The 12,272-nt window shown below is 41.0% G+C and overlaps 1 protein-coding gene across 1 annotated transcript in view; it reads right to left on the reverse strand.

Annotated features, from left to right (window-relative positions):
- Nucleotides 1-3,180: 3,180 nt before the first annotated feature.
- LOC137999167 (pancreatic lipase-related protein 2-like) overlaps nucleotides 3,181-12,272 on the reverse strand; it is a 33,367-nt gene continuing 24,275 nt past the window's right edge. Inside the window, exons 5-8 of the mRNA XM_068845008.1 lie at nucleotides 8,094-8,282; nucleotides 6,807-7,046; nucleotides 5,486-5,512; nucleotides 3,181-3,293 (exon numbers count right to left, since the gene is read on the reverse strand). Of these exons, the coding sequence (XP_068701109.1) occupies nucleotides 5,505-5,512; nucleotides 6,807-7,046; nucleotides 8,094-8,282 (437 nt within the window). The 3' untranslated portion in view covers nucleotides 3,181-3,293; nucleotides 5,486-5,504. The remainder of the gene's footprint in view (nucleotides 3,294-5,485; nucleotides 5,513-6,806; nucleotides 7,047-8,093; nucleotides 8,283-12,272) is intronic.

Raw genomic sequence — 12,272 nt, forward strand, 5'->3', positions numbered from 1 at the left:
GAAGCGAAAGACTTGCGTGACTCGGTTGGTTCAACCACCTTGAAAAACATTTCAGTAAGTTCTTCTTCGCTTTCCTCTCATTTTCTCATCGCTTTCTTATCATTCATTTTACCCGTCGAAGACTGCAGTTCGGGCAGTCGAAAGCTCTTAGTTTTCAATCATTTTAGCCAGAGATCGTTTTTTAAATTTCAACTATGTTTCATACTGGCTGCGGCCCTTCAATATTTTTAGATAATTATTGTGTAGTTTGAAATACAGCAGTGTGAACTCGCACCTTTCTTTCCAAAATGTAGACTGAATCTGCAAGCAAAATTCAACTCAGAAGATTACTCAATAGTTCGTAGCTCAATTATGGCCCACTTTTCATGCCCACGACGTAAAATTGATGTTGTCGTTTTCTACCGAAATTTTGCTGACCACATCCTTTTTCTGCTTTACCTTTTAGTTGCTTCGATCTCCACCGAAAGTCAGAACGTAGATTACCAATTTTAAATTATTAACGGTTAATTCTTTTTCCGAGTTTTTTTTCTAGAGCTTAAGCATTTCTCTCTCCTTCATCTTTTAACCAATAACATTCTTGCTGTGTGACGTTGTCATTGCTGTAGCGGTCGTCGTTGCTTTAAGGCCGGGACACACCAGGCGATAAGTCGCTGCAACACGTCGCGGGGACAAGTCGCCGAAACAATTCGCCTCGTGTGACACGGTTAATTTTGTTGTCACTGCGATTCAAACCAGTTCGATTTTGTGCGACTTATGGCAGCGACAAAATTAGCGAAAGCAGCCTTGTCGCTCCGTTCGCTGCGATAAAATATTAATAGGATGATTTAGCAACAGAACGGGAACGTCACTGGCGACGTCGCGCGCAGGAAAACTACCAATGAGAATTTAGAATAGAGAAGAAAAGAGTGGAGTCTACTCTATTCTGAATTCTCATTGGTGTTTTTTCTGCGCGCGCCGTCGCCACTGACGTTCCCGTTCTGTTGCTAAGTCAGCCTAATGAACCAATGAGAAAGCGTCGCATGGTCCTCCATATTGAATTAGAAAACTAGTTCACATTACCCAGAGACCTGTCGCTGCGACTTGTTGCCTGGTGTATCTCGGCCTTTAACACCGTAACAGGGAGCTTTAGCATTTAAGGCGGACGTCAACAGGGACCAGAAGGTCGCAAAACAATGGGAAAATGAATAAAAACAATGTTTCTGCTCACTCTGCTCTTTTGTTTCAAATTCATATTTTGGGAAGTTATTTTGCTTTTCTTGTCCTGACAACGACGTGAATTGACTAAATTTAAGGTTATGGCCGGGGAAGCCGTTGAACAGTAGTAGTAGTGGTAATAGTAGTAGTGGTAGCGGTAGTGGTGGTGGTAGTGGTGGTAGTGGTGGTAGTGGTGGTCGTGGTAGTCGTGGTAGTAGTAGTAGTAGTAGTAGTAGTAGTAGTAGTAGTAGTAGTAGTAGTAGTAGTAGTAGTAGTAGTAGTAGTAGTAGCAGTAGTAAGACGTTATTTAAGTTTCGCTTAAATTGATCAACAGATTCGACATTTTTTAAGCTATTGGGCAAGTTATTCCATAATGCGGCCCGCGATATCTACATCTGCGTCTACATGTTACGGCACTCGGCAAAGTTCCTTTTTGACTTATGGCTTTTTTTCTTAGGTAGCCTCATACACCAAAAGCCATTTCAGAGATATCACGCCAAGTCGTCCACTTTTAATGGAGAGAACAGGACAGTCACAACACCGAAGACTCCATCCACAAATTTTCTCTACTAGTGTGTGGGATTTTCAACGACTCACTGGGAACTTATGAACATGAAGGATATTTGTGAGAAGACGCTTGTAGTCCTTTTCCGAGAAGACTTGAAAGTCTAACCATTTTCAGATCAAATTACAAAGGTAGCACTTAGTCTCCTCAGTTATTTTAAAATCCTGAGTGTTTATCCGCCCGGGGCTCGAACCCGCTGCCTCCCTTATGACAGCCCGATGCTCAACCAACTGAGACATCCACAAGTACAAGGAAGGATTACGTTTTCACAAACGTTGGCCGTGTAGCACTTATATTTCAACAGACATAACTGATTAGACTGTAATGTGAAAGTGCTAGTTTTGTACCCCATATGAACCATGTGAGCGTTTGCCCTACTAATCGAAATGGGCCCACACAAGGACAGAGAAAAACTCTGACCAGGGTGGGAATTTATTATTGAACCCACGACCTTCTGGTTAGATTACCGCTGCTCTACCGACTGAGCTACAAGGTCAGATAGGAGGAGGCCGTCGACGTTCCCACGACCTGCTCCTATCTGACCTTGTAGCTCAGTCGGCAGAGCAGCGGTGATCTAACCCGGAGGCCGTGGGTTCAATAGTAAATTCCCACCCTGGTGAGAGTTTTTCTCTGTCCTTGTGTGGGCCCATTTCGATTAGTAGGGCAAACGCTCACATGGTTCATATGGGGTACAAAATTAGCACTTCACATTACAGTCTAATCAGTTAAGTCAACTGAGACATCGGTGGGCGTTTCAATTTACCCTCCAAAGATCTACACCGTTCATACCGACTATATCCCTGACAAACTGGTACACTCTTTCCAAGCCGAAAGACTCAGAATAATCGCGAAATGAAATGAATAAAATAACGCAACGTTATATTTTCAGATGACCGGCATTTTGGCGGCGTTATTCTAAAACGTACGTAATAGGAGCGATTTGGAAAAACATTTTATCGAAAAGTTAAACGCTAAAAGATTCTTTAAAGATTCTTTAAAGAATCTTTAAAGAATCTTTTAGCGTGTAACTTTTCGATAAAATGTTATTCTAAAAGCTTCGGTAATTCCGAGTCTTTCTGTGAAGAAAACTGGTGTGACGGGTGTGGATGTCTGGAGGGGCATTAAAACGTATTTGAAATGGGAACGGCAAATGAACATACTAAAATGGGAAACGTACACACAGGGAGTGCAGAGCTATTGTTGGCATTAAACTTATTGTTTTAGGGCGCCTTTTTTCTTGCGGAAGTTCCTGTAATCTCTTTTCTACGACTAATTGGAGTCATGGAACTGTTTTCACTTGTAAACGATGTTTTGCACGTTTTAAGCACAAATGATCAAGAACAGCGAACAAAGTATGCAATCACAATCTTTAATTATTTTCCCCTTCTCTTACAGGCATCAATACCACATGCATGCATTTTATTCAAGCTAATGAGGCATCAACCTCTTATTTCCAGCTAACAAAGCTACTCCATTAACCCTCAAATCGTAAATGATATTTATTTCCTTGTGACTCCATAAAGCGTTCTGTGTCCTGCAATGATAAAAAAATTAAGAGAAAGAACGAGAGAACGTATTAATCAGTTGCCGATGAAGACTGATCCATTCTCTTCGAGGTACCAGGAATGATTTCGAGCTCGATGGTTGTGGAAATTGATGTCCACTTCATCAAGCTCGATACTCGACATTCTCGAGCACGCTCGGTTGCCCAGATATAGACCGTATTCGAAAATTTCGGGATACGGCTACCTAATTCGCCGGGTCTGTGTGGACGCAAGCCGTATACATATTGGAAAAAATAATTGCGGATACAAAAAATGTCCGGATACCTATGGACTGGGACTTTGTTAAATCTCTTCAAGGTCAATTTGTGCGAGCTCTATTTTCTACACAATTGTAAACAAGACATCAAAGCAATAATTACAGATCTAGTTAAACTTTTCCATTCATCCAGTTTGAGGGCAAAACAAACTTAAATAGAGCAACGTATTCTGAACACCACCCCCTAGCGTGGGAAGAAAACGAGATGGGAATCAAATTTGCCTTGCTTCAAAACTGAAAAACAGGAACTTGTAAGCTGGCCTACGTATGAATAAGATCCTTGTAAGTTAAAAATAAACCCGTGTCAAACTCACATATAGCAGCTTATTCTATAAAACTACTATCTTCCAGAGAGGTCATTGAACTGAGAGAAAATCAACAGCTACTGTCCTGTTTGGCTTTCACCTTCGTCAAGTGTGGCAGAAGGCTCGATTTATAGCCGTTTTGGGACTTAACATCCTCCTCCCAACAACGACTGGATCACTGGTCCGCGTCGTTTGTCCGTGACGTAGCACCCGTCGCAATTGTATTTAGTATTCAGCCAATTGTATTTTGAACTTGGCAGGCATGCGACTTTCTGATTGGTGGAAAATACAATTGGCTGGACCAGTAACCCAGCCGTGGTGTGCAGGGAGGAATGCGGGCGCACAAAACAAGCTGATCAATCGAGCTTAGAGAAATATCTGTTGCCGCCGGTAAAATCCGTTGTCAGGTTGAATCCGTTTTAATCTAGGTTAAATTGATTCTCATTTTACCTAGGTTGAATACGCACTCAGATAGATTGAAGAAATTGTTTGGAGCCTAAATTAAGCCCAGAGAAAAATTAGGGTCAGGTTAGCATTAGCTTTGGTTATTATACATAGATATCTATTGATCAATAGACCCCTTTCAGTTAATTCCTAATCTGGAGGACAAAACAATAAGATTGCTTTGCATTTGAAAGGTTTGTTTCTCTCAGGGGAGAGAAAGACCATTGTTTTGTCCTCCAGATTGGGAATTACTGAAATGGGTCTATTATAGAAAAGTAATATAAATAATGAAAAGAACTGTGTTAGGGTTGAGCAAGTTCGTCGTTGTATTGTAGTGTTAAAAACACAGTACTACAGATCTGGCCCCAGTTGTTCAAACGATGGATAGCGGTATCCGCCGGATAAATCTATCCAGTGGATAAGTAATAGTGAAACCAATTGCGCTATCCAGTGGATAGTGATTTATCCGGCGGATAGCGTTATCCACCCTTTGAACAACTGGGTCCTTGGGGGTGCGAGTTTGAGTAAGTGGTTGTTTCCTTACTATGTTGTAATGTTGAAATTAAATTAATAGGTATATGAATACGGAAACCGATGAGATGATAAGATTAAGAAGATGTGTTGAGATGCGAAAGACAAAGCTCGAGAAGGGTACGGTATGGTCCTTTTTGGGTAAACTGCGCAGAGTGCATATTCAACCTGGGTGAAATGATGATCACAAATTTAACCTAGGTAAAAACGGATTCAACCTCAGTCTGGATTTTACTTGCAACATATCCACCGTTTCCTTGTTTTCGGACTGGCAGCGTGCTTTGTTTAGGATATAGCGCATGTTCTGATGATGTTGACTTTTTATTACTGAAATTGTTAAACTAGTTCATCCACAATATATTTCATTTAATTTCATTGGTTCTTTTTTTATTTATTTAATCGAGTGAGTGGTTCTTGTCCTAGATATGAGTGCAAAGTCCAAATGTCGGTTGTGGTATTTAGCAGTTGAATGAATATCTGTCCCTCAACAATGTCCGCCAAATTAAACATGCTTCTCAATAAGCGATTATAAAAAAGTAAACTATGAAAAAGAGCAAATTGGCTAAGGAATAACAAACAAAGTCTATGATTGAATTGAAGTCAAATTTATTTTCCGATAACTTACCGTTACTTTCTCATGTTTATTATTTAGCTGAAAGAAGAAAATGAAGAGAGAAATCACACTGGATTAAAAGACCTGCTTGACTACTGAAAAGTAAAACTTCAAGGGTCCGGCTGAAAGCTTGCCTTCAATTAATCCTGCGTAGAATTAAAATTTTTCTAAAGGATTCAGTTTTGCCTTCTGTATTAACAAGAGGAAAATACAAGCAATGGGTTCTTTGACCTTACATTTGACGGGAAGAAAATTGTTTATAACATAGCCATGAAATTCGCTCAATGGAATTCACTAGCGCGAGCGTGCGTATAGTTTCATTGAAAACTGGATCATTGGATAATGCATTTCTAGTGTTTTGATTGACTTAGCCATCATGGTATATGAGCTATTATACCATGTTGGTAATTGCACGCATCAGTTTTGTTGTATTTACAAAATAAAGTAGGGACGATTTAGCCATAATTTGTTAGCGTTTTCAATAAAACAATTATTCCACTCGCGCTTGTTGGATATGAGATGATTATAGCCAACTCGGCGCTATGCGTTTCGTTGGCTGTCTATCATCTCATATCCAACGCGCGCTCGTGGAATAATTGTTAAATACACGCACGGCCATGCGTATGTAAAGTGACGTGTGCACATTTTTTTCGCTCGTCTCACTGCTCGTCTACACGTAGGCTACCTTTGCCGATGACCTAACGACTTTTGTTCAGGGCATCAAATCCTTTGAACGTCTTTCCCTGACACTGAGTAGTTTTGGAATTTGCTCTGGTTTGAAGTCGAGCGCTGAGAAAACTGAAGCTCGTGGGTTGGGAGTGATTACATAAATGTTAATACCCAGAAAATCAACATAGAGAAGGTAAATAATATCATTAAGATTCTTGGTATCTTTGTCACTTACTACTTGCGCAAAAACCAAGAGCTTAATTTCGATGAAACACTGAAATTTTCTTTCGAAAAGCTTGAAAGGGTGACACTGTAGGACTCTTACTTTATTTGGCAAAATCCAAATTTTAAAGGCATTTCTAATACCCAAAATCACGTTTCGGGCATCCCTTATCTGCCTCTCTAAAAACAAAATAGAATTAACAAATTAATTCTATTATCTAAAACTTTTTTTGCCCTCATAAGTGACTACAAGGATGGAGGGTTAAGAATGCCTCACATCCAAACACTAATTGACACACATCGCATTTTGTGTCTTAAAAAGTATTCTGAAGATTACGAACCCTTGGAAAGAAATACTCTCCTTTCTTCTCAAAGATCATGGCAGCAAGTTGCTTCTGCATAGGCTAAAGCGTGTACAGTTAAGAATTAAGAATTAACTCACGGCATAATGTGTCCATAGGGCCAGTTTGCAGGTAGAATTCTCCCTCTGGGTAGGTTTCCTCAGCCCTGAAACCCATGAGAGGGCATCCTTCCTTACCGCAGTCGTTGCACCTTCCGAAAAAATACCTATAATAGCTGCTACATGGGTATCCTTTAAACGGCTTGGGGCACTCCTCCGTCACCGTTTTGATATAGAATTCCGTGGACCTCAGGTGGTTACAGCCGACTGTGAACATGACGTCTGTACAGGAAAGCAAAGAAATAAACAATGACAAGTTCGAATTAAGTAGCGTTTCCTTGTCTCAATAGATTTAATCGGCGTTTGATTCCCTAGTGACGGTTCAGACATATTAGAAGCGAGAAAATCAAGTTATTACATTGTTCTGTTTGAGGGAATTTGATCTTTACCTTATCACGAGACGAGAGACGACTCTTTTATTCGGTGGCGAATTTTGTGGGTGAAACATATTTCAGTAACTTGATTAATTTAAAGCAAAATTCGGAAAATATTTTTTTAAGAAAAAAATTATGCCTTAGGTGCCCTGGACGATGAGCCCTTTATAAGAATTTTGTATCGACTTGATAGGGACCCCCCCCACTCTTTAAACTCTTTAACTTTAAAACACAGGAAGTAACACTTACGATCAAATTTGTTACAAAGCGTTTTGGTAAACATTTTTTAGAATATTTTAGTTATGAACGTTATCAAAGTAGTGGCGAAAGGATGGCCTGAACTGATGATATTCAGACATGCGCATGGACGGGATTTGAGCCAATAATAACATCTACGATATTGGTGCAGTACTCTATTAGTTTAGCTAACTGGCCACTTTGGGATTTACAATCTTTTTTTCGTGGGTGATTCTGTATTTGGGCCAAGTTGTTCCAAAATCCACGATCAACTACCAACCGAGGTGTCAATTTTGTTTTTCATACGAAGGTCCATTTCTATAACACAAGCGCATGTGTAGGAAGGAAAGCTCGCAAAAAGGGCCCTTTTTCAACGGCTTCGACCGTCATTATGACACTCACTACACACGCCACATTCAGTTCAACTGAATAAAGAGATCTGAAATTCACCAGAACATACCCGTAGGGTCATTCCCACAGCCTGGTTGCAATGGCCTCGACCCTTATTATGGCAGGGACCAGCCAAATCTCGGCCTCAAATGGATGTACTAGATGTGAGTAAACTTTGACGCACGTGGTGGCCATATCCCGGCGCTACACTACACACGCCACATTCAGTTCAACTGAATAACGAGATCTGAAATTCACGAACACGTACCTGTGGGGTCATCCACACAGCCTGGTTGCAAGGCGCCACCATTTGGTAAGAAGTCAGCATCGCCTTCTTTGTCTGGAGTCCCGAATTCACCCATGTTTGTATGGATGATGTCGACGTATTTCGCATCAGTCTTATCCAGATGAACATCTTTGCGGCTTCCAGTGAAAAGTGGCATAGCGGGATCTAAACCTGTACGTATTGAAAAAAAAAAAAGATGAATTCGGGAAGTTTAATTGGCTCTTTTGTAGTATGTAATCAATTAAAAGTTTCTTAACGAATTCAGTAAATGTACTAATACATTATATTCTATATACAAGGCTAAAAGTTAAAAAATTAAAATATTCAAACCAAACGTTTTCGGCTGTTTGCCATCATCAGGGTTAAAATGGGTGACCGTCCGCGCGTACATTTATATCTTATGTAATTCCCAAAGGGAAAAGTTTGGAGACATAAGAAATGACTTGTTTGTTCAAACTGGGGCGGAATTGTTGGATCATTAGCCCCTCGACGATCCTACGCTTGTGAAAAGTCTGTGCCGAGGAGAGAACACGCCAAGTGAAAGCATGTGATGGGTTTTCCCGCAGGTGTTTTGCAGGTTCAGAAGTGTGAGCAGGATTTGAATGCTCCGCAATTCGTACTGCTAGGTTTCGTACAGTCTCGCCAATGTAATCAACGCCACAAGAACAATCACCTTTGTAAACAACTTTGGATCTGTGAGTGTTTTTGTCTTTGTTATTAAAGAGGGTTTTGATTTGCCTTGTTTGCCACAGGATTATAAAAATAAAATTGAAATTAGTGAACTTGTTGAGTTTTTCAATAAACGTCTTACTGAGTTTTTCGTTTTTACCACAAAAAGGGAGCTTGATGAAAACTTTCTTTCGTTCTTCGAAGAGAAAACTCGGAATGATGTTGTCATCTTGGGGCGAGTCGTTTAGAAAGTTGTTGATTGTATGCGAAATAAAACGTTTCGGATAACCTGCATTGATGAAAGAAGTTTCTAGAGTTTTTATGTCCTTGTCAAAATCGGTAGAGATGCGTTTGGCTCTGTGGAGTGCGCTAGTGATGCAATTCCTTTCCACTTGGTAGGGACCTCAGATTTCCAATGTGTTGGTAGTTTCCCCGGTTTCTTGAAGACGCTGCAATTGAACTTGTTGGTATAACTAAAGGCAGTATCGAGAAAATGGTCGGGGTTTTCCTCGACAGTGAAAACAATGTTAGGGTGGTAGCGATTTAGTCGTTCGAATAGAGCATCAGGCTCGTTCTTTTTCTTCTTAGAGAAACAATCATCAACATACCGATCATAAAATGGCGGGTTGAAAGGTCGGACTACGTCAGCTTCTAATTTAGCCATGAAAATGTTTGCAAGGACTGGATATAGTGGGTTGCCCATGCCGCATCCATCGATTTGTTTATATAGCTTGCCATTAAAACTGAAAACTGTGTTCTTGGTGACATTGCAGAGCAGGCCTCTGAAGAGTAACTTTGAGCTGAGTTGTGGTAGCTTGTTGTTGGTGTAAATTTCATGAATGATGTGGTCAATGGTTTCATCAAGCGGAACTTCATTAAAGAGAGAGGACACATCATATGAGACCAATACTTCATCATCATCAACAGTTCTGTTACTTAGACGCTCAGCGAAATCGGTGGTAGTTTTGATGCTGTATTCGTTCTCAGTGAGAGGAAGTAGGTAAGAGGCTAGGAACTTGGCGGTTTCGTAATAAAAGGTTCCACAAGTGCTGACAATCGGTCGGAGTTTCAGATTATCCTTCGTTATTTGCTCATAGTTCTGGAATTTGTGGGTTTTGGCAGTCCCATATAGGAAAGCCGGCTGGTTTGATGTCGGTTTGACCTTATTCAGTGGCAGAGGTGACTTGAAGTTTCGGGTCAGACAATCTTGAAAAGACTTGAGGTCTTTTAGTGTGTTGTCCTCAGTCACCATGTATTTCCCGTTAGTGATGCCTTCTTCGATCATAGTTTCAAGTTTGTTGACGTAGTAGGCGCGTTGCATAATGACGACAGATGAATCTTTATCGCCAGAGAGGACCACCAGGTCGGGATCTGATGCTAGATTATGTAAGACTTTGTAAGTGTAGTCAGATGTGCTGAAAATGTTTTGGTGGAAGAGGTTAGAATGGACACGGAGGAAATGTTTGAAATCTTCATGTTGGCAAACAGGAATGCTTGAGCTAACTTGGTTAAGGAAAAGTTCAAACTCTGACAGGAGGTTAAGTTTCACGTACCGATTCTTGTCGATGAAACTGTGGTTAAGTCCATAACGTAAATAATACATTGTTTCCTACCATATGTCCAATGATTATTCAGTAGAATTTTTAGCTGCTATAATGGAGGTTTCATTCCATTTCTACACGTTTTCTAAAGTATGACTTTCCCTTAGTGTGAATTTTCTCAAATGTTTCTTTGTGGAAACAACAGGGAAAGTTTGTATTGGCCGCCGGGACGAGTCGGTTACCCATTGATGAAACATTTGTGCTGTTAGGTATACGATGGCGAGCTTTACGAGTGACGAGTTCATAGTACGTGCAATGGATTGGAAGGTCGAATAAATTTCCAAGAGCGCGTGCTCAATATCGAAAACGTGTTTTCACTACAAATAGTCGACGAGCTATTTGGATTGGAGTGAAAGCTCACTTCCGGTTGCACGTTTTTGAGGCACACGCGGCAACCGGAAGTGAGCTTTTTTCCTATTTAACTTGTCTTCACACTTGTATTGTTTCGTACCTTTTCACTGGTAGAGTAGCCTGCGTGCAGACCTTTCCTATTTCATTTGTTGCACGAGGAAAAGGGACGTCTGCGTAACGCCATCGCTAATCGTGTTCCGGTTTGTCAAGATCTTGGGAAACTGGGGAACTTTGATTGGCTGCCTCACAGTTTGCATTGCACGAGTAAATTCTGATTGGTTGTTATAAAAACCGTGATCTCATAATGTGTGCGGTGATTTATGCAGTTCAAAAATTTAGCGGGGTAATTCCAGTCAAAACAAATCTAAACATGCTTCCTCAATCGAAAAGCCAAGGGACAGAAATTTGGTGCAAGGTCGAGGGAAAATATAATGCATATGTGCAAATTCTTTCCTTACAATTTACTGTGCATCTCACATCATCTTTAAACAGTGCCTTAGAAAGTTAACTACAAAAGACGCGTGGACTTCGCACCAACTTGTGAGAACTCGACGAGGAGATTTTCAAAGCAGGACTTTCCGTCAAGAAGAAGGTACAGGCACTTGACATTACAGTAGAGCCTATTTCTCCTGAGAAGCGAATTCTGTTAGAAGGATCATTTTCTTCGCCGAAAGGTCAAGGCTCGCTCAACACCTGTCAAAAGCTATCCCACAGATCGCGTAATCACGAACTTTTCTCCTGTTAGAGCGATCATACGTCGACCAACTCAAGATTCCTCAAATGAAAATAAAACTATTGTGCAAGTCAAGGTCCAGTGGCGGAGGGAGATGAAGCTAAACACACTGCCGATCAAAAACAACATCAGTGACGATTGGAATAGCCTGCGAGCGGGCTCTTTTGTAGCTGCGAGAAGATTAGGGTAGGGAAAAAAGACCCTGCTTGCAAGCCACCCCTTTTTGAATTCTTCTACGTCATCGGCTTAGGGATCATGTGAGATTGCAGTGCGCATGCATACTTCAGTGCGGTACGCGTAATTGTACTTCGAGGACAGCAGAAACATCGTAGCATTCTCCTTGCCTTTTTTACGGGCGTTAGATTTTACAACGACCGCACAGAACTATCACTGCTCGTACGAGCACTTGGATGAGCCCTTGTTTGGGAAATAGTGGAAATATTGTTGTGAGAATCGAAGATTTTCACCGAGACAGTTGACCGCATGCTCGGGGCAGCACCTTTGCGACCTAAACGAAAATGGCCAAGCCTACAACAACTCAGAAAGACAAAGACCAGCAGAAAGACCAGAGAAGTTCTCTCAATACTGAAAGTACTGCAGGTTCTAACAAAGAGGGCCCTATTCATAAGACGTATTGTGATGAAAACAATAGTCGGGCAATTGTTCTTGACATACCAGAAGCCTCATCATACTGTCAGTGCTGGTACTCTTAGGCGCTGGATAATTTCTATGCTTAACCTCGCTGGCATCGACACAACTAGATTTAGTGCGCATAGTACATGAAGTGCTTCATCCTTAGCAGCTTCA

This window comes from Montipora foliosa, chromosome 4 (assembly GCF_036669935.1).
Source record: "Montipora foliosa isolate CH-2021 chromosome 4, ASM3666993v2, whole genome shotgun sequence".
NCBI lineage: Eukaryota > Metazoa > Cnidaria > Anthozoa > Scleractinia > Acroporidae > Montipora > Montipora foliosa.